Source organism: Scyliorhinus torazame, chromosome 16 (genome assembly GCF_047496885.1).
Source record: "Scyliorhinus torazame isolate Kashiwa2021f chromosome 16, sScyTor2.1, whole genome shotgun sequence".
Classification (NCBI taxonomy): Eukaryota; Metazoa; Chordata; class Chondrichthyes; order Carcharhiniformes; family Scyliorhinidae; genus Scyliorhinus; species Scyliorhinus torazame.
The window spans coordinates 39303387-39328879 of record NC_092722.1 but is presented as its reverse complement, the minus strand read 5'-3'; the positions used below and the strand labels follow the sequence as shown (position 1 = coordinate 39328879).

The 25493-nt window shown below is 46.6% G+C and overlaps 1 protein-coding gene across 3 annotated transcripts in view; it reads right to left on the bottom strand.

The window, feature by feature from the left end:
• Positions 1-339: 339 nt before the first annotated feature.
• padi2 (peptidyl arginine deiminase, type II) overlaps positions 340-25493 on the bottom strand; it is a 41036-nt gene continuing 15882 nt past the window's right edge. For all 3 annotated transcript variants that reach the window (XM_072478348.1, XM_072478347.1, XM_072478349.1), the window contains 12 exons: positions 23956-24073; positions 22473-22601; positions 21342-21499; positions 20780-20883; positions 18483-18594; positions 17086-17193; positions 14357-14502; positions 12718-12865; positions 12193-12286; positions 10515-10591; positions 10271-10402; positions 340-2740 (listed from right to left, as the gene is read on the bottom strand). In XM_072478348.1, coding sequence (XP_072334449.1) covers positions 2507-2740; positions 10271-10402; positions 10515-10591; positions 12193-12286; positions 12718-12865; positions 14357-14502; positions 17086-17193; positions 18483-18594; positions 20780-20883; positions 21342-21499; positions 22473-22601; positions 23956-24073 — 1560 coding nt within the window. In that variant the 3' untranslated portion in view covers positions 340-2506. The remainder of the gene's footprint in view (positions 2741-10270; positions 10403-10514; positions 10592-12192; positions 12287-12717; positions 12866-14356; positions 14503-17085; positions 17194-18482; positions 18595-20779; positions 20884-21341; positions 21500-22472; positions 22602-23955; positions 24074-25493) is intronic.

Sequence of the window (25493 nt, the reverse complement as noted above, 5' to 3'; positions counted from 1 at the left end):
GGATCACTGTCAGTGCAGAGTCTGCATGTTCTCCCCGTGTCTGCGCGGATTTCCTTCCATAAGTCCCAAAGACATGCTGATTAGGTGAATTGGACATTCTGAATTCTGTGTACCCGAACAGGTGCTGGAGTGTGGCGACTAGGGGATTTTCACAGTAACTTCATTGCAGTGTTAATGTAAGCCTACTTGTGGCAATAATAAAGATTATTATTACAATAATGATGATTATTATTGTTGTGCCTCTTACTGCTCAAAGCCCTTTGACTACAAGAAGTTTAAGTAAATACTGGTGAGCAATAATATTGGAGTTAATTGCGCCAAGAATAGACAGAACATACATTTTTCAGTGAGCTCATTGTTTTTTAATTCAAAAGCCACCATTGAAGCAGAGGTATTATTAACCGGTTCAAAATAAAAAGGCTGATCCCTCTGTTAAAGTACAGAAGAGGGAAATTCAATACAAATGCATTAAACATGAATACCAGTGTGAATTGCAGGTCTCAGATCTAGGACTTCTGAAGCCTGGTCAGTAACATTTCCTCAAAGAATCACCAAACTGCTGCTGGTAGTGTTTTATAAATCTAGAATAGTGTCCCAGACAAAGGAATAGCATAGTCCAGTGTTTTTCAAACTTTTTTGCCCGGGACCCATTTTTACCAACCGGCCATCCTTCGGGACCCATGCCCGCCGATGTTCGTGACCCACCATTTTCTCTTACCTTTAATGTGAGAGGTGATCCTGGGCTTATACTCTATAGTCTATAGTAGCGAAGAATGAGAAATGACCTCATTGAAACAGGTATTATTCTCTCAGGACTCTACCGAGCAGGTGCAGATTGCAAGTTTTCCTCAGGTGGGGTGGTTTACAGCCATTACAATGTGGCAATATTAGACATCGAGGAGGAGGAATTACTTAACTCAATGCATTGTGAATCTTTTTAATCTCTAAAATTCACTATCAAAGAGAGTTCTGCAGGCTCAGCCATTGAGCATATTCAATACAGATGCAGGAAAACTGAATTGAATTTTTTTTTTTTTTTAAATCTCCCGGGTGAGCGCACAGATGTCAGGAGGAGGTGGTGTTTCTCTCTGGGCTCCGGATATGCGTACTGATGAGCAGGCACGCCTGCAGAGCACGTCATTTTTAAAGCCGCTCGCAGCTGGCATTTTTAACACCAGCTGCTGCGGTCATCGCGCCTGAATTCACGCGATCGGGAACGCCGCGATGGATGGCTCCACAGCCCTCCCGCGGGCCACGACCCCCACTTTGAAAATGCCTGGCATAGTCGACGTCTGAACAGTTTCCATTGAATGAAATGGACAAGGAGACTCAAATATACGACCACTCCAAGATTAGGGTTGAAGAAATGGGAAAGATGGAGAGAAGGGAATTGGGGCTTGGGAATACAATCATCGAATCCCTAAAGGACCCATCGAGTCTGCACTGACCATTTGAAAGACCACCCTACACCAAGCTAATCCTTGCCCTATCTCTAACCCCACCTAACCTTTGCACCCTTAGGGACAATTTAGCATCGGCAATCCACCTCACTTGCACATTTTTTGGACTGGGGGAGGAAACCCACGCGGACATGGGGAGAACTTGCAAACTCCACACAGTCACCTGAGGTCGGAGTCGAATCCGGGTCCCTGGTGCTGTGAGGCAGCAGTGCTAACCAATGTGGCACCCGGTTCAAAGGAGAGAGAAACTGGAGAATGGTGATCAAGGAAGAGATCGAAACTGGGGAATTGGATGGGCAGGCGAACCAGCATTTCCCGCAGAACTGTAGCACCAGCACGGAGCATGAGCAGCTCCGTAAGAAAAACCTGGTAACCTGTTTATTTGAAGGATTATTTATTTTGGTTGGTGGATGAGGAACAAGGGGTTGGAAACAGAAAAACATAGGATGGGTTCTTGAACTGAGTGAAGTCTGAGATTTCCAGTCAGAGAAGTCATTTTCACAAAACTAGAATCTAAACCAGACTCAAAAAGGAGATGAGAGGGGTCAGGCCAGTGAAAACAACAACTGAAGTGTCGGATTGGACCGTCTGCAATTCAGAGGGATTCTGTGATTTCAAGGTGAATGTCAATACTGAAGCATTACACCAATTACTAACAATAACATATCTATCATTGAGGCATTACATTAAAATTGCTATTGAGGGAAATCAGAATGTCAATGCAATTTCAGCGACTTCCTATAGTTACTGTTCAAATCAAAGTTCTTCCTGACGCTAGCTTCCCCAACCTCATATGATTAGATGTGGTTATAATGTCACAGGATCAAAGCTTCAGAATGCCTCCAACCAGGCATAAAACACTGGATCAATGATCTATGGCCAGGAAACAAACTCTGATGAACAATTAAGTAATCAAGCATAAATGTTAAGTTCAGACTGCGAAATGGTGTTTCAATGGTAACGGTTTTGTCTTTTGTCAGTAATTTGCATTTTATTATTGCTACACAAAATAAAAACTAAAAAGAATACTTTGGTGTTGGTGGTCATTACATATCCATATTCCACCATTTTAAGCTAAATGGCTTTCGACAAACATTGGAACCGCAGTGAATTTCACCAGTCAACAAATGATAGGCAGCAAAGTCGTCGATAAAGTTACAATCCAGGCCGAGTGGTTCCAATGCTGCGCGCACCTCCAGTTCCAGTGGACATTTCCCATTTATCAGAGGCCCAAACGGCTTTGGAATGCCCAGGTATTTGCCAAGGACTATCATATTCACCTAAAGGAACACAGATGCCTGTTACTCTTTTATTTATGGCTCCAGTGGCTGCGTTGCATCTCCTGGGTGCCTTGGCATCCAGCCTATTTGTTGCTAAACCAACCCATGGATCAAGATTCACACAGCTGCACCTTCACACATTTCAGAAACCACTTATTCAAATTGCATTCTCAACTACACTGCTGTTTGCATGGTCCATCCTTTTGAAGACACCGATGTTGTCTTCTGAAATGGGCTCTCATGCTGCTGAATTTATGTTAGAACTCTTGCCACAGACACCAGGGGTGCCTCAGGCACAGCAATCACTTTTTGTCCTTCCATAGCCACAAAGGGGGTCTGTCAGTACATCAGATTTCAGAGTAACCTGGGCTGAGGGCCATATACTGAATCTGTGCTTCTTTTGGGGGCCATTAGAGGACAGGTTTGAGCTTGGACTGTCTGCACAATCTCTCTGGGACTGCGACCATCTATGAAAATAGTCTTTTGGATGAAGTATCAGAGAATTTCTGGCAAAACAATGGATACGGATATGATACAGGGAGAAGGTTAGGATGGGGGAAGGCTAGGTCAAAGGGAAGTGTTTTGACGAGACTTCTGAAAACAGAAAGAGAAGTGGCAAAAAAGGGACTGGACAGGTAGTTCCAATAACAGTTCTACAACTGATAAATACCTTTAAATGTAGTAAAACATCCCAAACCGCTTCACTGGATTTTTATGAAGGACAATTTGGCACCAAACCACTTATGGAGATGTTAGGCCAGGTGACGAAGGGGCAGGAGCAGAGATGGAGAGGTTTAGGGAAGGAGGGCCCTGGCAGCTGAAGCATGGCCACCAATGGTGGAGTGAATAAAATCAGGGATGCTCAAAGGCCAGAATTAAATTACCTTGGAGGGTTTGGGGGCTGGAAGAGATGGGAAGGGACAAGATCTTGGAGGGATTTGAAAACAAGGATGAGAATTTTAAAGTCGAGACATTTTTTTCTGAGAGCCAATAATATGTTAGGGAGCACAGTGATTCATATAAATTACATAGATGACTATGTGGGGGGGGGATCAGTAAATTTGCAGATGACACAAAGATTGGCCGTGGTCGATAGCGAGGTTGAGTGTCCTGAGTTACCGGAAGATAGACTGGATGATCAAATGGGCAAATAAGTGGCTGATGGAATTTAACCCTGAAAAGTGAGGTGATTACACTTTGGAAGGAGTAATTTGACAAGGAGAATTCAATGAATGGCATGATATTAAGAAGTTAGAATCATAGAATACCTACAGTGCAGAAGGAGGCCATTCGGCCCATCTAGTCTACACCAACCCTCTGAAAGAGCAGCCATTATAGAAAGGAGGTGATTGCACCAGAAAGGGGTGCAAAGGTAATTTAAATGTTGCCTGCGGTGGAACATTTAAGTTATGAAGAGACGTTGGATAGGTTTGGGTTGTTTTCGTTGGAGCAGAGAAAACTGAGGGCCAACTTGATCGAGGAATACAATATTATGAGGGGTATGGACAGGATGGATAGGGAGCAGCTGTTGCCCTTGGTTGAAGAGTCAGTCACGTGGGGACACAAGTTCAAGGTGAGGGGCAGGAGGTGAAGGGGGGAATTTGAGCAAAATCATTTTCACCCAGAGGGTGGTGACAGTCGGGAATGCACTGCCTGGGAGGCGGGTTGCCTCACATCCTTTAAAAAGTACCTGGATGAGCACTTGGCACGTCATAACATTCAAGTCTATGGGCCAAAGTGCTGGTAAATGAAAATTGGGTAGACAGGCCAGGCCAGGTGTTTTTCACGTGTTGATGCAGACTTGATGGGCCGAAAGGTCTCTTATGCACTGTGAGATTCTGTGATAGGGGAGTGGGACTTGCTGCACGTCAGTTCCAGAGAACAGGAGTGCACTAACTGGCTTGAGAAACCAGCAATCGTGGAATGTCAGATAACAAGTGCGAGAGGAACAAAGGATATATGTGGGTTGCAAAACAGAATGAGGCCAATAAAATAAGGTGGGACAAGATAAGCTTGTGTACATTTGGGTGGGTATATTATAAAATTAACTGATATATGCACAGAGAGCCAATTAAACTGGAAGCGGATGTGGACTATCGGGTTATAGTGCATTTCAGGACTCAGGCTGAACATTTTCCAGTGTGTTGAAACTTGTATGTGGAGATGCCGGCGTTGGATTGGGGTGGCCACAGTAAGATGTCTTATAACACCAGTTAAAGTCCAACAGGTTTGTTTCGAATCACTAGCTTTCAGAGCGCAGCTCCTTCCTCAGGTGGGTTCCACAACCACATATAAAGACAAATTCAATGATACAAGATGATACTTTGAATGAGAGTCTTTGCAGGTAATTAAGTCTTTACAGGTCCAGACGGTGCGATTGGAGAGGGGGATAATCACTGGTTAAAGAGGTGTCGCGCGTCCTGAAGGCCATTTAGCCTCTGATCTTTGGGTAAGCATTCTCCAAGGCGGCCTTCAGGACATGCGACAATTGCAAAATCGCCGAGCAGAAACTGATAGCCAAGTTCCGCACGCACGAGTACGGCCTCAACCGGGACATTGGATTAATGTTGCATTACATTCACCCCCCCCACCATTTGGCCTAGGCTTGCAAAATCCTACCAACTGTCCTAGTTTGAGACAATTCACACCTCTAACCTGCCTGGACCTGTACAGGCTTAATTACCTGCAAAGACCCGCATTCAAAGTATCATCTTGCATCATTGAATTTGTCTTTATATGTGGTTGTGGAACCCACCTCTTCATTCACCCGAGGAAGGAGCTGCCCTCCAAAAGCTAGTGATTCGAAACAAACCTGTTGGACGTTTACCTGGTGTTATAAGACTTCTTATTGAAACTTGTGGAGGTTGAAGCAGGAAAGTTGGCTGGGTGAGCATTGGAAACATCGAGCCATCAGGTTAAAAAATGTATGGGCTATGGCCAACACCACTACTTCGAAACGCCCGAAGAAGCGTGGACCTTTATACTAACTGAAAAGTTGGACTGTAATTGAGGGTTTGTGAGGGTGGGGGGTGTTTGAGGGTTGAAGTATGATGGTTGTTGTATATAGGGGGGCAATCACGCGCAGGGAATGTTATATGGGCTGGGGGAGAGAGACTAGGCCGCGACAGGAGCTGCGCCAGAGGGGGCGGGGCAGGCTTTGGAAAGCGCAGGTTTTTTTTCCCGCGTGCGGGAAGAAAGGCGGGAAGGGGAACGAAGGAACGTATATTGATGGGGAGACTCCCACACAGGGGGGGGGGCGGGGGTCAAAGGGATGGCGGGGGAAGCCGGGGTCAGCAGGTGTCAGCTGACTTACGGGAGTGAATTGGGGGGGGGCAAAAAAGCTAGACAGGGATCTAGCGGGGGGGGGGGGGGGGGGGAAGGGTTGCTGCTGCACTGGCTGAAAGGGAATGGACAGGATGGTGGCCCCTCCAATCCGGCTGATAACGTGGAACGTGAGGGGCCTGAATGGGCCGGTGAAGAGAGCTCGAGTGTTCGCGCACTTGAAGGGACTGAAGGCAGACGTGGCTATGCACCAAGAGACACACCTGAAGGTGGCGGACCTTGTTAGGTTAGGAAGGGGATGGGTAGGACAGGTATTTCACTCGGGACTGGACGCGAAAAATAGAGGGGTGGCAATTCTGTTGGGAAAGCATGTCATTTGAGGCCAAGACTATCGTAGTGGATAATGGAGGGAGATATGTGATGGTGAGTGGTAGGTTGCAAGGGACGTGGGTGGTGTTGGTAAATGTATACGCCCCGAACTGGGATAATGCTGGATTCATGAAGCGCATGTTGGGGCGCATTCCGGACCTGGAGATAGGAGGACTGATAATGGGAGGGGACTTCAACACAGTGCTGGATCCAGCACTAGACCGCTCCAGATCAAGGACGGGAAAGAAGCCGGCGGCGGCCAAGGTGCTCAGGGGGTTTATGGATCAGATGGGGGGAGTGGACCCATGGAGGTTTGCAAGACCGCAGGCCAGGGAATTTTCTTTCTTTTCCCACGTGCACAAGGCCTACTCCCGGATAGATTTCTTTGTTCTGGGCAGGGCGCTCATCCCGACGGTGGAGGAGACGGAGTATTCTGCGAAAGCCGTTTCGGACCATGCTCCGCACTGGGTGGAAATGGGGCTGGGAGAGGAGAGGGACCAACGCCCGCTGTGGCGGCTGGACGTGGGACTGCTGGCAGATGAGGTGGTGTGTGGGAAGGTGAGGGGGTGTATCGAAAGGTACTTGGAGGCCAACGACAACGGGGAGGTGCGAGTGGGGGTGGTATGGGAGGCGTTGAAGGCGGTGATCAGGGGAGAGCTAATCTCCATCAGGGCTCATAGGGAGAAGACAGAGGGCATGGAAAGGGAGAGGTTAGTGGGGGAGATTTTGAGAGTGGACAGGAGATACGCAGAGGCCCCGGAGGAAAGATTACTTGGGGAAAGGCGACGGCTCCAGACGGAGTTTGACCTGTTGACCACAGGGAAGGCGGAGGCACAGTGGAGGAAGGCGCAGGGGACGACCTACGAGTACGGGGGAAAGGCCAGTTGGATGCTGGCACACCAGCTCCGTAAGAGGACAGCAGCGAGGGAAATAGGGGGAAATCAAAGATGGAGGGGGAGCCACAGTTCAGAGTGCAACAAAAATAAACAAGGTACTCAAGGCCTTCTAGGAAGAGCTGTACAGATCCCAGCCCCCATGGGGGGGGGGGGGGGTTGAGACGATTCCTAGACCTACTGCGGTTCCCGAGGGTGGAGGAGCAAGAGTTGGCTGGTTTGGGGGCACCAATCGGGTTGGAGGAACTGAGTAAGGGTTTGGGGAGCATGCAGGCGGGGAAGGCCCCGGGGCCGGACGGGTTCCCGGTGGAGTTCTACAGAAAGTATGTGGACCTGTTGGCCCCGCTACTAGTGAGGACCTTTAATGAGGCAAGAGAGGAGGGGACCCTGCCCCCGACAATGTCGGAGGCGACAATTTCCTCGATTCTGAAGCGAGACAAGGACCCACTGCAATGTGGATCGTACAGGCCGATCTCGCTCCTCAATGTAGACGCTAAGTTATTGGCAAAAGTGCTGGCCGTGAGGATTGAGGACTGTGTCCCGGGGGTGATTCATGAGGACCAGACGGGATTCGTAAAGGGCAGGCAATTAAATACCAATGTGCGGCGGCTCTTAAACGTGATAATGATGACATCGGAGGGAGAGGCGGAGATAGTGGCAGCTATGGACGCGGAAAAGGCCTTTGACCGAGTAGAGTGGGATTACCTCTGGGAGGTGTTGCGTAGGTTTGGGTTCGGGGGAGGGTTTATTAGCTGGGTTAAGCTCTTTTACAGCGCCCGTGGCGAGTATGGTGACGAACAGGCGGAGGTCGGAGTACTTTCGGCTGTACCGAGGAACGAGGCAGGGGTGCCCCCTGTCCCCCCTGTTGTTTGCATTGGCGATCGAACCTTTGGCCATATCACTGAGGGAGTCTAATAAATGGAGGGGGGGGGTGGTCCGCGGGGGAGAAGAGCATCGGGTGTCGCTATACGTGGATGACCTGCTGCTGTACGTGGCGGACCCAATGGAGGGGATGGTGGAGGTCATGCAGACTCTGAGGGAGTTTGGGGAGTTCTCGGGCTATAAGCTCAATGTAGAGAAGAGTGAGCTCTTTGTACTACAGGCAGGGGACCAAGAAAGAGGGATATGGGACCTACCGCTGAGGAGGGTGGTGGGGAGTTTTCGGTATCTGGGGATCCAGATAGCCAGGAGTTGGGGGGCCCTACACAAATTGAATCTGGCGAGGTTGGTGGACCAAATGGAGGTGGACTTCAAAAGATGGGACATGTTGCCGCTCTCGTTGGCGGGTAGAGTGCAGTCGGTCAAAATGGTGGTCCTTCCGAGGTTTTTGTTTGTGTTTCAGTGCCTTCCCATCGTGATCACTAAGGGCTTTTTAAAGAGAGTAGGTAGGAGTATTATGGGGTTTGTGTGGGCGAATAAGACCCCGAGGGTAAGGAGAGGGTTCCTGGAACGCAGTAGGGACCGAGGAGGGCTGGCGCTGCCAAACCTAGGGAGCTACTACTGGGCAGCAAATGTGGCGATGATCCGCAAGTGGGTTATGGAGGGAGAGGGGGCGGCATGGAAGAGGATGGAGATGGCGTTCTGTAAAGGAACGAGCTTGGGGGCGTTGGTGACGGCACCGCTGCCGCTCTCGCCATCAAAGTATACCACGAGCCCGGTGGTGGCGGCAACGTTAAGAATCTGGGGCCAGTGGAGACGGATCAGGGGTGCAGTGGGAGCCTCGGTGTGGTCCCCGATCAGGGGTAACCACCGGTTTGTCCCGGGAAGGATGGACGGGGGGGTTCCAGGGCTGGCATCGGGCGGGGATTAGAAGAATGGGGGACCTGTTCATTGACGGGACATTTGCGAGCCTAGGGGCACTGGAGGAGAAGTTTGAGTTACCCCCGGGAAATGCATTTAGAGATATGCAGGTGAGGGCTTTTGTGAGGCGACAGGTCAGGGAATTCCCGTTGCTCCCGGCACAGGAAATTCAAGACAGGGTGATCTCGGGTGTATGGGTCGGGGAGGGCAAGGTTTCGGCAATACACCAAGAGATGAAAGAAGAGGGGGAAGCCCTAGCAGAAGAGTAAATGGGAGGAGGAGTTGGGGGAGGAGATTGAGGAAGGTTTGTGGGCTGATGCCCTGGGTAGGGTTAATTCCTCCTCCTCCTCCTCATGTGCCAGGCTCAGCCTGATACAATTTAAGGTGGTTCACAGAGCGCACTTGACGGGGGCGAGGTGGAGTAGGTTCTTTGGGGTAGAGGACAGATGTGGAAGGTGTTCAGTGAGTCCGGCGAACCACGTCCACATGTTTTGGTCATTCCCGGCACTGGAGAGGAGTGGCTGGAGCAATATCTCAGGTGGTGAAAGTCCGGGTCAAGCCAAGCTGGGGGCTAGCAATATTCGGAGTAGTGGATGAGCTGGGAGTGCAGGAGGCGAAAGAGGCCGGCATTCTGGCCTTTGCGTCCCTAGTAGCCCGGCGAAGGATCTTGCTAATGTGGAAGGAGGCGAAGCCCCGCGGCGTGGAGGCCTGGATAAACGACATGGCTGGGTTCATAAAGCTGGAGAGGATTAAGTTTGCCTTGAGGGGGTCTGCGCAGGGGTTCTACCGGCGGTGGCAACCATTCCTAGACTACCTCGCGGAACGTTAGAGGAAGGTCAATCAGCAGCAGCAGCAACCCTGGGGTGGGGGGGGGGGGGCGGGGGGGGGGGAAACGAGAGATTGTTTGAGGGGATGGATGAGCAGGAGATAACATGGAGGGTGGGGGAAACTGGCACATGCGGGCGAGCAAAGCTATGTAAATATACCATTTTGCCATGTATATATCTTGCTCAATGCGATTTTGTGTTATTTTGTTACCGGGGGGGGGGGGGGGGGGAGAGTTATTGTTTGTTAAAAAAAACTTTAATAAATATATATATATATTTTTTAATGTATGGGCCGTGGTTTCAGCAGTGGAGGACGGGAGGAGCTATCGTATCCTTCCAAAACTTCAGATATTACTCACCATATCTGGAAAAAACGACATTGCTTTTCCATGTTTCTGATCCAATGTAAACAACACAGGAATATCGATAATATCTTCTTCGTCCAACCCCAATTCCTTCTTGAGAACATCTCGGTTCCAGTCAACACATTGCTAAGAAAGAGAGATCAGAAAGGGTAAAAGGAGAAAAAAAACAAATGAATAAGTGATAAAGAATTTCACACCGAGTATGATTAAACCTAACCTTATTGTTTCACTAACTGACCTGCACATACACATTGTCTTCGAGCAGTTTTTGATTGCCAAGGATTTTGTTTATTTTGATTGACTGTGTGTTTTGACCTGATTGGAAAATAAAGACACATTATTGTTCTTATTCAGTTGGTTCCTTGAACAGTGACTCTATAATTTTGCAGTGAGATCCATCAGTAGTCTGTCAACCACCCTCTGCATTCTTCAAACCAAACCCCCCTTATGAACATTTGGAGGTTTATAGAGATTACTTTTATTCTTGGTCACCATTATCCCTGCCAACCCCTGCATTATTCAACCCTGGGCTCGAAACATAATGGTCACAGATTCCACAACTTTAGCTCAAGCAGAAGATGACACTAAGATTTATTCCTCATACTGAATCACTGAAAAACTTTACAGTATTCAATAGGACACAAGATCGATAATTGTAATCTCATCTCTAGCCTCCAGCCTCTCGATAGTTCTAGGATCTTTCCTCTCTTGTTGCTCCCAAGCTTCATAACTTAGAAACTCTTTATACTCTTATTGTGTCTCTTAATCTGACCCAGGTCCTTTAAATTGTGGAATTCTAGCTCCCTTAATCCTAGTTAATTAGCTGTCATCTGATCCCGCTTGCGTGATCATGTACAGAAAAGACCAGCATGGTATCAGAGTCAAACACAAAAGGGAGTTTATGACATTTGTTTAGAGCCACACCCAAAGAGAACATTTATCTTTGTGCGGTAGACATTCTGCCCATTTTCAGCAATGGAAACGGTCAACTCAAAAAAAACTGTGGCCATGATTCTCCGGAAAAATTTGAAATTAATTTGTGGCGGGTTTTTCAGGAAGTTTCCCACCGGCTCTGCAGGAGAGTTCCCCACCACTATCCAATGAAACGTCACGTTTTGGGGCCCTGGGGAGTTTCTCACCAGTTGAGCCCACACTTAGAATTTTTTTTTTAGCACTGGGGAGCTGAACTCCGAGATCAGGCCGCCATTTTGAAAGAGTGCCCCGATCTCCAAGTGAGCTTGTGGGTCCCCCCGCCCCCACCCATGGGAAATGTCACCCCCCCACCCCTCGCACACAGGGCACTGCCCACCCCTAAGTGAGGACACTCTGCTAGGGTCCCTGCCCCCCTCCCCCCAAGCCCCCTTACAGCACCATCCCTTCCCTTCCAGGACCACCACCCGCTACCCCCCAACCTACCGAGGCCCCTACTTACCTGCCCTGCACCCACCCACCCTTCAAACCAGGGTGGAATGCCAAGGTGCCAGCTGGGCAGTGCCAAGGTGCTTATGTTCCAGGGTGAGGGCCAGGGGGTCACCCTACACTGACCCTGACCACCCAGGGGTCTCCGATAGCCCGGTAGACACCGCGTTCTTGTGGATCAGCATTTAACCAACGCAGGCTCCAGCCTACCCAGTAAATTGAGGGAGGTCAGTAGATCCTGGACAGGCAGACCTGAAGTAGATTTCAGACTAACTTCTGGGAGCGCATTTGATCCCTCCCCTTTTGGGCAGAATTCCGATTCCAGCGCCTCACGGGACTTGGGTAAATCCCACGAGGTGCTAAGGTATTCTCCAGCTGCTTCATGCTCTCGCTCGAGCGCAATGTGACCAAAGAGACGCGTCTAGTGTGTGAAGAAAGAATTGGGTTTGATGCATGCACAACTATCTATTACAGACCACAGCTGGTCAGAAACTCACCTTCAAACATCTGAGCTTCCCCATGACCTTCTTGCTCGAGCTTCTTGAACAACTTGCAACAGGCATCAGGACTGCACAGAACAAGCCGAAAACCCTACAGAAGTGAAGAGTTCATATAAGAATCTTAAAGGTTATGATTCCCTCAGTAAGATAAGAAAGAACTTTAATTTACAAAGAGCCTATCACAACCTCAGAACATCTCAAAGCACGTTACAGCCAATGAATCCTTCCGGGACCCGGCATTAAACCCAAGGCCGGTATGCCAAGTCCAATGAGATGCCTCGGTCTCCAATTTGGGTGGTTCTGGATTATCCAGGCCGAGATCAGAACCTTGAACATCCAACGATGAAAGGAATATTTTTTCATCAATTAGGAGTGGCTCCAAGGTGCTGCAGAACGTTCCCTCACTTTGTTTTCATGAGGAATGTGAGGGACAGGACATGCTCTCTGGCTGCCACTTGTTCCATGTTATACACATCTTGGTACATGAACAGTGCATTTGTAGGCCTCAGCGTGATTGGTTACCTTTCTATCAGGGGCTGGAATGAAGGTCATGAACTCATCCACATGACCCACTAGCAGCCAGTCAGAGAAGAGTTCAACAGGAGACTGGACTTGTTGAGCGTACAGGAAATCACGAATTACTTTTGCCATGTTCCTCCCATCAGAAGTGCTACAGTAACGTACAAAGAAATACAAATTTACACCAGTTAGCAATTTCCAAAATCTACATTTAAACTGACATTATCCCCAGATGTGGGTGCTGGCGTAGCTCGCAGAGGCTGGACTCCTGGAAAAATGACAAGTGGGCACAAAAGTGACCAATGCCTTGGCCCAGAAAGTCTTCAGCCAGATGGGGGGAGTAGGGGGTAGAATTTGTGGAGAAATACAGTTCCATGGGATCTGGGTCCCTTTTGTTCCTGCCAGCAAAAGGGTCCGATCAATGCCGACTTCCTCGGATGAGACAAGATTAGGGAGGGATGATATCCCGCCATTTCATCCTCTATATTGCCAAGTCTGCTCACATGATGCGAGGGAATGTCCATGCCCAGACCAGATCCTGGCAGAAGTGCGGACCACACTTATCTCAAATGTCAGTTTCCCAAATCGCAATTGATTGAAAAATTGTCACCACAAAAGAAACAATTTTTAGTGACTGAATTGATTATAAAACCCATTTCAGAACACCTTGATCAGGAATCTGGGCTCTCAAGGTTGTGGCAAGGTGCTGTTGGGAGATTCTCATCTCTTCTGCCAAAACTGGCACCGTCGATGTCCACCCCAACAGGAAAATTACCCTGACCCGGGTATTTGGAACTGGCACAGGTCCTCAGGCATGGAAGATTGGCAGGTAATACCTACATTCCCACAAGATGTTTTACCGCTGCAGCTCCACCCCATTGCAAGGTTTGGTGCACAGATAGACACAACCATGTGATCAAATTTACTCCTTCCTTGCCCCATGCAATAAGGAAATGACCTGCATGAGAGTCCCTGTTGTGACTGGTGTCCTTACACTGCTCCTAGCCACGCTCTTGCCCAGCAGTTGGTCCAGTGAATGTGGTCCAGCTTCCGGTGACCATTTCTGTACCGAAATTGGAGAACTCCAGGTGGAGCACAGGCTCACTCTTTATTTACTTGGCCTTTTACATTTCGCATCCTGGATTTATCCAAACCCATTTAACACCGAGGATACTTCAAGGAGGTCAGCAACACTTTTAATTTTAGACATTACCAGAGGCGGAGAAGCTAGACTGTTTAAAACTATATGTGTTAGTTCACGGGATGTGGGCGATGCTGACTAGGCCAGCATTTATGGCCCTTGGCAAGGTGGTGTTCACATTCTCCCTGTGTCTGGGTGGGTCTCACCCCCACAACCCAAAGATGTGTAGGGTAAGTGAATCGGCCGCACTAAATTGCCCCTTATTGGAAAAATTAAATTGGGTAGTCTTAAAAAAAAATGTTTTAAGAGAAAAGGTGTGTTCAGCCTCTGAGACCCAAAGCAGTTCAACACCCTTTCTGCTCGTTAACTTCATGGATCATTGGCTTCGTGAAAAACAAGGGAAAAACAAAAATTTAAACTATAACGATCACATGGAGGAACATGTCTGGGTTTCAAATGACAAATTCTTAAATGCCTCTCCTCAGTACAAAATAACATTACGTGGGGAAAGCGCTTCCAATGATAATCCTTCCCATTGGATATTCCTTTCCATTGACTCTTACAGGAGGGCTGACCTCCAGATTGCCAAAGGAGTCCAGGCTGTTAACCACATCAGACGTTCTGGTTACATGTCCAAAATCCGGGCCCTAGGCAATTACACAAGAATAGAAAATAAAGAACAGTATTGAAAGTTGGTAATATATAGAAAATGAGCTCACTAACAGTTTCATATCCATACAGCATATTTACAGATTGATGGTCAGTAGCACCTTTGCCTTTTAAATGGGATGGCCATTGGCCTCAGTGCCACCTGGCCATTCTCTCCTGAAGCCATCTTGAAATGAGTTGGATTGAGGGTAATTGTATCATATTTACAAGCTCTGAAATTTCTGGATAGAGGGAGTGCAACGAAGGTTCACAAGACTTGTTCCAGGTTCAGCGGGACTGACTTATGAAGAGGAAATTGGGCCTGTATTCTCAACAGTTTTGAAGAATGAGAGGCGATCTCATTGAAACCTCCAAAATACTGAATGGAGTAGACAAGGTAGACGCAGGTAAGGTGTTTCTCGAGTGGGGAGTCTAGAACCAGGAGGCACAATTTCAAAATAGAGGTGGATGCCTTTAGAATAGAGATGAGGGGAATTAATTTTTTTATTCATTTACGGGATATGGGTCGCTGGTTAGGCCAGCATTTATTGCCCATTGTCATGTGAGAGTACCTTTAAGACATGGATGTTTAAGCAATGTACCTTTAAGAAAAGAGTGATGTCAGAGAGTTGTTGGGGCTTGGATTTAGATCAGCCATTTTGGCAGGTTTAGTTTTGCAGTTTGAAGGAAAAGAGCTGGGTGTGTGCCTGCGTTTACAGTGAGCTGGATCTCTGCCATGAAAGACTATCTCTGGATCATTTGGGTGATTTAAACTTGTAATTGTGAAGCCTTTAACCTGATGTGATTTTGTTTAAAGGTGTTAAGTCTCTTGGAAGTTTGATGGAACATTTTAAGGAATTATTTACTGTTGCAATATTTTCTGAGTTATCTTTGAAGTAAGGGGTGTTAAGAGATCCAATGTTTATTTAAAATGTTAGTCGAGTTCATGGAATAAACAGTGTTTTGTGTTTAAAAACCCACGTGTCCATAATTGTAATCCCACACTTAGGGAAAAAGCCGTGTGCTAGGAAAAGCAACAAATCCATTAAAGGGAGAGATTGGTTGAACTCCATGATACATTTTGGGGTTCTGAAAACACCTCGCCCATAACACCATCCCTAGTTGCTCTTCAGAGGGTGGTGGTGAGTTGCCTTCTTGAACCACTGCAGTCCTTGACGCATGGGTACACCCACTGTGCTATTAGGGAGGGAGTTCCAGGATGTTGACCCAGCGACAGTGAAGGAACAGATATATTTCCAAGTCAGGGTGGTGAGTGTCTTGGAAGGGAACTCCAGGTGGTGGGGTTCCCAGGTATTTGCTGCTCTTGTCCTTTACACAGAGGGTTGAGAATCTTTGAAATTCTCCACCCCAGAGGACTATCGATGTTCATTCACTGGGTATGTTTAAAGCAGAGGTTTTCTAATTTACGATAAGGTAAAGGGTTATGGGATAGTAGGTGTAAAAAACATTCAAGTGTCTGATCAGCCGTGATCCTATTGAATGGCAGAGCAGACCCGATGAGCTGAATGGCCTCTTCCTGTTCCTATGCAGGAGGACACTTCTGGGCAAAAGAGAGGGGCCCAGAATGGGGAACACAACCACATTCCACCAAGTCTGCAATCTTTCTCCCCACTTTTAGGCACTTGTGTCAGCGCCTTCCATCCTGATGCCTGAAGAGGTGAACTCAAGCAGATTTTATCATCATACCTCTTATTTGAACGCTTGAAAAATTCTCAATTCAACTTGGGCTTCAAATCTCCCACCTTCCTTCAATGGTGAATTGGCAATTCTAACCGTTACTTCTTGATTGGTCCCATCTTTTCTCCCACATTTTTCACTCTTGATGACATCCTTCACTTTGGGCTTTCACTGCTCTTCAATTCTCAATGATAAAAGTCAGGGAGCGTGATCTATACCTACATCACTTGAACTGCAGGGGTTCAAGAAGGCAGCTTACGGACACCGCATGTAGACAATTTACAAAGGTGTGTAACAATAATAATTGGGTTATTATACTTGGGGATTTCAACTTCCCCAACATAAGATAGTCATAGTGTAAAAGATTTAGAGGGGGCAAATTTCTTGAAATGTATTCAGGGGAGTTTTTTTGAATCACTATGTAGAAGACCCAACAAGAGGTGGAGCAGAGCTGGATCTGGGGAATGAAGCCGGACAAGTGTTCAATGTGGCAGTGAGGGCGCATTTTAGTGATAGCGATCACAACACGGTACGGTTCAAGTTTGTTATGGACAAAGAAAAAACGTTGACCTTCAAAAGCTGGTTTTGGATTGGGGCAAGGCAGATTTTACTAAAATAAGGCAAATGGCTAAAATGGCCAAATTTGACTTGGAACATTTTTTCCAATCAAGGGACAATTTAGCATGGCCAATCCACCTAATCTGCACATCTTTGGGTTGTGGGGGCGAAACCCACGCAAACACGGGGAGAATGTGCAAACTCCACACGGACAGTGACCCAGAGCCGGGATCGAACCTGGGACCTCGGCACCGTGAGGCAGTAATGCAAACCACTGCGCCACCGTGCTGCCCTATGAATGAAAAAAAACAACAATTCTATCTTACCAGAATGTTCTGGTATGGAAAGTCTTTCAGTTCACGATTTCGAGGGGAATCCAACACAACAGGAAAGTATTTGTGAGGGGCCTCGATGTAACCAAATTCAATTTCATCCTGTAAAGAAGGAAAGATGGAGGTACACGGAGCGAGGCAGGCAAACTCAGATAGAATGCAAAAACAAAAAAGTGAAAAATGGTGAGAAGAAAACTTGAAAAATAAGTTTGAGATTACAAAATCAGCAAGTTTAAGGGCAAAAAGATTTCACGTTTCAGTAGTGAAGCTGCAGCAAAATGCCCATTTCTGAGAGAAGTCAAAATATGTAATTCTCTGTAAAGAGAGTCTTAATGGAAGAAACGTTCTTCCAGTTAAAGCTCTGTATTTTTGACTTACTTAATACATTTAAAGACGATGTTTCTCCTTGGGTTGCAGAGTTGATGGTTCTCTTAACTGGCAACTGTTCAGTTGTCTATCTTTATTGTCAAGTTATCAATAATTTAATTACGTGTATGCTGCCAAACAAAGTATGGTATTTAATGTAGGCACTGTGGTCCTTGCCCACCCGCCGGCGAGGTGCAGAGAATCCTGAATCGCCTCTTTTGGGGAAAGGCCTGCTGAATCAAGTGCCTCAGAGAGACTTAAATGGCCAGCGGCTAGCCTTCCCCAGGGAAGGATTCTGACGGCAGATATTCAACCTCTTTTGAAAGCTGCCAGCCAATCAGTCGCTGGAGGCCCTCCATTGCAGGCATCACTATCAGGAGAGCGGTGGTGAATGTCAGCAAGACACCCAGGGAAAGGCTTGGATCTGTGAGGAACCCAAGTCAATAAATGTGTGTGAGAGGGCAGATGAGGGAGCATGGTGGGGATTCAAGGGAGGGGTTGGCAGCAAGGGCAGGAGTTGGGTCTCAGCTAGAGCCCCTGATCAAATGAGTGCCTTTGAACAAGGGACCCTCGCTGGGACACCTCGAGCAAATCAGATATGGTTTTCCTTTCGGGCTCCCTGCTTAGAGAGTCCCTCACCTGCTGCTGGTTGGAATAAGGATGTTTAAGGGTCTCAATTGGCAGTGGGCCAGCCATTCTTGTGCTTTCCTGCCTGGATTTAATGGCAGAGGGAGAAGGTGGTGGGGACACCCGCCTCCAAACCGGACTCGGGAAAGGGCATTAAATTTTGCCATGTGCTTGGCTAATGCACCCAATTTCAATGAATGAATTAGAAGCTGGTGAGGAAACCTGGAGTAGATGAGTGGACCCAGATGAAACAGCTTTTGACTGGTTTTGCCTGAGGATTTTTCAGTCCAGAACATTAACCATGCTCTGATCCACAGGGAATTTAAATAATGTTTAAACAGCATATGCATGCACTCTCAGTTGCTGCAGACTGGAATTTTAGAAATAAATGGTCTTGCCTGTATCCAGCGGTCTCTGCGATTCATATACTCGGGACAAATGGTTAGCTTACAGTTCACCTTTGCCACCACAGCCTTGAATTCCTTAAGGAACTTTTCATTACCTGCTACGCTGAGAAAATGAAATGAGGTTACCTTTAAAAGTTCAAGTATTGTTCCGACTAATTGATAATATTCAATATCATTTGATTTTTAAAGCTATTTTAGAGTGAAATGTATGCTCCCCCAGGATGAAATAGGCTAGCTCTGAAAAATGGAACATTCTTCCGAACTTAGCCGCCTAATATCCACAGAATCCCTACAATGCGGAAGGAGGCCATTCTGTCCATCAAGTCTGCACCGACCCTTGAAAAGAGCACCACAACCCAGGCCCACTCCCCCCACCCTATCCCTGTAACCAAGCCTACACATCTTTGTGGACTGTGGGAGGAAGCCAGAGCACCTGTAGGAAACCCATGCAGACATGGGGGGAAAAGTGCAAACCCCACACAGACAGTCATCCAAGGCTGGAATTGAACCTGGGTCCCTGGTGCTCTGAGGCAGCAGTGCTAACCACTGACAGGCATGAAATCTCAAATTAAGTAGGACAAGCTTTAAGGGCGGTACGGTGGCACACTGGTTGGCACTGCTGCCTCACGGCGCTGAGGACCCAGGTTCGATCCCGGCCCACTGTCGGTGTGGACTTTGCACATTCTCCCCGCATCTGCATGCGTCTCACCCCCACAACCCAAAATGATGTGCAGGCGCGCTAAATTGCCCCTTAATTGGAAACAAAAATGAATTGGGTACTTTAAAATTATATTTTTTAGAAAGCAGAACAAGCTTCCTTTACACAAATGATGTTTATAAGATTGTCATGTTTTGGAACTGTGTCTTCGATTTAAAGGTAAACATTACGAGGCTGATGTGACCGTTGTGAAGTCTGTCTGACAGCAAACATCCGTGGTTTGATGGAGGGGGGTGGGGGTAGCAAACCTGGGTGGTTTGATGGGGGGGGGGGGGGGGGGGTTGGGTGCAAGCTGTTTACATTTGGAGACAATGGCAGCAAGCTGTATATTAGATTGTGAGTCTCCAATGTGCCAGACAAATGATGAGAATGTTGTCATAATATACACCAGTATATCATGGTGCAGACACACACTGATGGACACACAGTGGAACCAATCAACACACACAACACCGCAGCAAATCACCAGTGAGAGCACACCCACTATAAAGACAGGGAGCATCACAGTTCCCGCTCATTCGAGTCGCAGCTAGCTAGGAGGACAGAGCTCACAGCCTGCAACACAGACATTCACCATGTGCTGAGTGCATCGACTGGTTAGGACAAGGCAAAGGTCTTTAGTTAAAGCTAGTATTGTATTCACCCACAGTCTGAGTATGCTTAAACAGTTAATGATTCAATAAAATAGTGTTGCACTATTTCAAGTGTTGGTGACCTGTATGTGATCCAGGACACCCAACACATCAAATGTCAGGATGGAAACAAAATCCAGGAAATTCCTCCCTAAGAGCACTGTTAGTGTCCTTACACCATATGGACCGCAGTGGTTCAAGAAGGCAGCTCACCAACTTTTTTTTTTTTTTTTTTAAGGGTAATTCGGGATGAGCAATAACAAACTAGCCAGCAATGCCCACACTATGTAAATGAATTAAATGGAGATTTGAGAGTTGGGGGTCTCAAAGGATGGCTAATTAGTATTCCTACCTGATCACAAGGATGTCAGCCTGGCACTGCCAAGGATGTGCAAGGGGTCATTAAAAATGGTGTCACGATCTCGGGCTACATTGGAGAGTTCCGCCGAATGGAGCCCCCCCATTGTAAAAAACGGGGCTGTGCGCGACCTCGGGCACACGTTTCCTGTTCAGGCCCCTTATTCAATGCAAGTCGCCGGGAAACACGCAGCTAAACACACTCGCTCGGAGACTTGGGAAGATCGCGCCAATTGTGCATGAAAATAAACTTGGGTTGAATCAAGAACCTGCGTTTGTCCTTTGTTCATCTTGCAAATAAGGGCACCCGAGTAAGACGTTTAATAATAGACTGGTCGCAGTGTCTGATAATTTGCAGACAAAAGGGATTAAGTGATCACTGAATTTTACTGTGCTTCCCTCGACAATTTTGTAACATCATACAACTCTCCACATTCAGCCATGTTATACATTCTTATAAAACACTCTGCGACATTCCAAATAGCGCAATCTAGCTATTTTAACCTGATGTTAAGCTGAACTGGAGTCAATGCTGGATCCAGCAAGGATGCCAGTTGGTATTTTAAGCAACAGCCTCTTACCTGCAGACAAACACTTCCGCAGGGGCCAGAGTATTCGGAGTCATAATCCAAGGAGCCATACGGAAAACAACTCGGTCTGTGAAAATCGGAGCTTCTCCCACAGTCTGGAAAATGTGTTTGAAAATGTTAATACACTAATTAGCGTTGCCAACCCTCCAGGATTAGCCCAGAGTCACCAGAAATTGAACATATACAACTCTTAAAGAGTACAGTGTTTGGAGATTACTGTGTAAGAGCTATTGCTATTACATACAAGGAAGCTAGTCATTAATGATACACGATAATGCAATGCAAGTGCAGCACTAGATTTGTTACTCAGCCTTAATGTGTTGAGTTAACTGATCTCAGATAGGCTCACTGGTTTGCAAAAATGAGCCCAATTCATACCTCTAATCAATGACTCCCGCCGGATATTGTACTGTTTAGTCAGCATGAAGGTACTCGTGAACTAAGTTTACCGATGAATCACAGCCATTTAGTAAGGTACTAGAGGACAGTACCATCAAGTTTCAGTGCCTTCCTCAAAGTGGAGGAGAGAGAATTGGGAGGGATAGAATTTTACCATTGATTCTAGAAGGCTGAGGTTGATAGTCACCAAGCCGTCAAAATCCTTATCTGGAAACCTGAGTCCTTCAATGAAGAAATCATATTTTTTCTTCCCAAACGTGTAATTGGTGACAAAGGATAGTTTCTGGTTTCCCAAGACATGCAGCAAACGCCCTGAGGGATCCAAGATAAAAGGAATATGATATGATGCAAAGATTGCGGGACTAGTTTAAATTCAAGAATTTATGATAAACACTCTCCTTCATCTTCACCCACTTCGGTGTGGGATGCTGTTCTGCACTGACCTTCCCCCATTGATGTAGAAAAGTGACGTAGATCCCAAAGAGCTACTGTTCCCGTCTCGCACGATGGCGTTCCTGATGATGTTCCCTTCTTTCCACTTGGGGCAAAAGAAAATGAAACCGAGCGACTCTGACCTCGAGCAGCATTCCATTGTCAGCGGGCTTATAGATAGAGGTCCAGCGAATCACGGAGCTGTGAGTCTGTGCTGTGGACATATCGTGACTTGGAAGGACAAAATTGAAAGATACCATTCAGAGTCGATTTGACCCTTTGGTACCAGTATGAAGAACTATGACGGAATCATTGTAGTCTCTGAAAACGTAGCCACATGAATGTACAGCATACATAGGCACACTCCTAGCCCAATATACCACTCTAAAAGATGTTTTCAACAACTTGTGTCTTTATTTGTTCATCTACGTTGTATGGAATTAATTCCCCAAAGGAAAAGGGAAAGCGTAACTTTTGCCTGGGGTGGGATAATGTTTTTACTCGCACCCTTGGGTGGTCGAGTTCTGGAGTGGTATCTGAATGGCACAAAGTTAAAACAAATAGAAGGTTTGAGTTAGCGTGGACTATTTTATTTCTGAATGCCATACCCCAGGTGCATTGGCACAGTTTACTGTTCAGAACCATTCTTGAACTGTCCAATGCCATTTTTGCTAATTACACAGCTCCTCTTGTTCTTTTCAATGTATCTTTGGTGTCGTTTGCTTGTTGCACCAAATCGCACGGTGTGTTTATACCAGTAGCTCATTGTCATTGGACAACTAGTTATTTACAATAATTATACAGTCTGGTACAAGTCTAGCAGATAGGTAGATGGGCAGATAAATGGACTCACCTCGTTCTCTCAGAAAGACCTGCACTTTGTACCTATCAGAGACTGAAACGTAGAGTTGGAATTTGTAGCCAGATTGTAGAATCTGTGGTCCTTCAGTTCTTAAAATCATGTGAGACATATCCTTCAAATCTAAAACAAAAATAATGCCCACTTTTTAGGTTATCTCCTCACCTCTCCGTAAAAGTGCTGAGTCTATTACATGTGTCAGAAAGGGAGCTTCTAACCTTACTTTCGGCCCATTCATTCTAACCGGTCTCCTGTATTGAAATATTCTCTATTTTCTGCACCCATCAGTATTATAAAAAAAAAATCAAGGTTATATTTCTCTTTCAAAGTGCCAGTGAAACAAATTAAAAGAGCAGGATGTGGTTCCAGTACCATGCGTCTTTTCCTGCTCTTCTGGACGTTCAATCTGATGACTCAGTTCAGCACCATGTGCCAAAGGCTGGCTGAGTGAGAACTCGCATCCCACCTACATAGAACCATCAAGTCTGAATTAGCCCTTGGAAGGCGCACACGACTCAAGCCCACACCTCCACCCTATCCCTGTAACCCCACCTACCCTTTTTGGATATTAAGGGCAATTTAGAATGGCTAATCCACCTAACCTGCACATCTTTGGACTGTGGGAGGAAACCCACGCAGACACAGGAGAACGAAGTCGCGAAAGACATGCTTGCTGGTGAATTGGACATTTTGAATTCTCCCTCCGTGTACCCAAATAGTTGCTGGAATGTGACGACTAGGGTATTTTGCAGTGTTTAATGTAAGACTACTGGTGACAATAATAAAGTTTATTATCAACACTTCCCCACATTGTACACCTCCAAACGCGATTTGAACTTACACATGTCCTTATTCCGTGGCCGTAAAGCTTGGTGTATTGCCACAATTCTACAAAATCTGGATGTGACACTAACAGCTGTAAGTTCCACCCCGCATTGCATTTATCCCATAAGCAGGTTCACGTTCCCCCTCTGGAAATATTTCATAGTAGTTCTGAACTTGAGGTTTTTTGTCTTGCACTCAAAAGCGCAGAATCGCAAGAACGACAAATCTCAAAGGGAACAACAATTTGTACTGCAATCAGCACTCTCTTCTCATGCAGTATAAATTGTTGTTCCCTGCGAGATTTGGTATTATTGTGAATCTGTCCTGATGAGTGCAAGACAAAAAGCTTTGACAGCATGCCTTCTTTTTTCTGCAAAACTCAAACATTTATATATATTTGCAATGTGGGGGAGTTTATATTTATTGTTTGAGCTGCTGTAGAGACCACAATGGGCGGGATTTGCCCATCACCTACAGTATGTCTTGCAGTGGCGGAGGTGGCTCATCATTGGCCGGCAGTGGAGGTCTTCGGATTAAAATGGGGTTTACCGTTCTATGCACCATCGGTGGGACTGGAAAATGCCGCAGAAGCGAACAGCCAGAAAATTCCGGCAAATGAGTCCAAATTGTGTGTGCGCATAATTCTCCATACCCGAAAGACTGTTCACCAAATTATCAGTGTTGTCCGGCTTCGAAGAAAAAGCCTCATCCTTGTCACAGTTCACAAGCAGAATAGCACCATGTCCATTAGGTCCCCACGACCAAGAAGCCTTGTAAAGGAAACAAAGAATTAGTTGCAGTTTATTTCAGATTCCCGCTCTGCAATCCCATGAAATGTGCGAGATATTCTTCAGGTATCAGTGGTGTTCTGGGTGAAAGGATGGAGAATCCATTATCAAACTCCCATCAATAACAGCACCCTCTCCATGCACAAGTCTGAACAATATGGACATGAGTAAGAACATTCGGATCAGCGCAGGGTGTGCGAAAAGCATATTTATTAAGGCATTATATGGATCATTAACAAACTTCACTGAGCAGCACCGTGATTAGCACTGCTGCCTCATGGCGCTGAGGACCCGGGTTCGATCCCAGTCCCGGGTCACTGTCTGTGTGGAGTTTGCACATTCTCCCGTTTCTGCATGGGTCTCACCCTCCACAACCCAAAGATGTCCAGGTTAGGTGGATTAGCCACGCTAAATTGCCCCTTAATTTGAAAATAAATAAATCATTGGGGACTCTAAATTTATATTTTTAAAAAACTTCACTTCTCATCAAGGGACCATTTAATGCCCAGCCTGTAAGTAAAGGTATTTTTTCCCCCTGAAAATATACTTTATTTGTAAAATTTCTTAAAATACAGTACATGACTGTTCAAAGTTCACATTAGGTAAATAGAAAAACAAATCACTTTCTTCCAATAAAGTATGTTACTCATTAGATTTACAATTACAGTCAATATTTACAATATGCATTTCAGGCCAAACATACAGCCTGAAGGGGCTGCCACTGATTCCGGCCTTCATGCACTATGACTGAAGGGCTTTAAACAGTGGTCATTCCCCATTGCACTTGGTAGCAGTTGTCCTAAGATTTAGAGTCTGTCCCTCAGCATGTAGTCCTGGACCTTGGGAGTGCACCAGTCTGCAACAGGTGGTTGTGGACAACTCTTCGCACATGGAAGACCAACAGGTTTCAAGCAGATGGGAGAGGGGATTGTCCAGCCTGACTGTCTGCCCTCTTTAGTGGTTACATTTGCACCCGAGTGTCCCTAGGAAAGGGAGCACCCGGTGTCCACTGGTATGTTTGAAGCTTTCTGTGACCCACAGGTGCTGGAATGCCTCATGAGCTCCAGGAGCAACATTAGGGTGAATTTCACCCGCCCCCCCCCGGGTCTGCTGTCACTGGCAGCGTGATTCTCCGCTCCCTAGGCCGGACAATGGGATTTCCCATTGTAATCACCTCACACTGCCAGGAAACCCGACGGGGGTGCACTGCCAGCGGAACAGAGAATCCCACCTCATTATAACTTGGTTTTGTGAAGTTTCCTTTCAAGTTTGCTCTTTTACAACAGTGTCCCTTTAAGGGGCTGTTAATTAGAGAGTTAATGAATTTATCAATTAATTTATTTTTACTGGTTCTCATAAAAGGTATAAAGCTAACTGTGACACAGTTTGCCTATAACTGTGT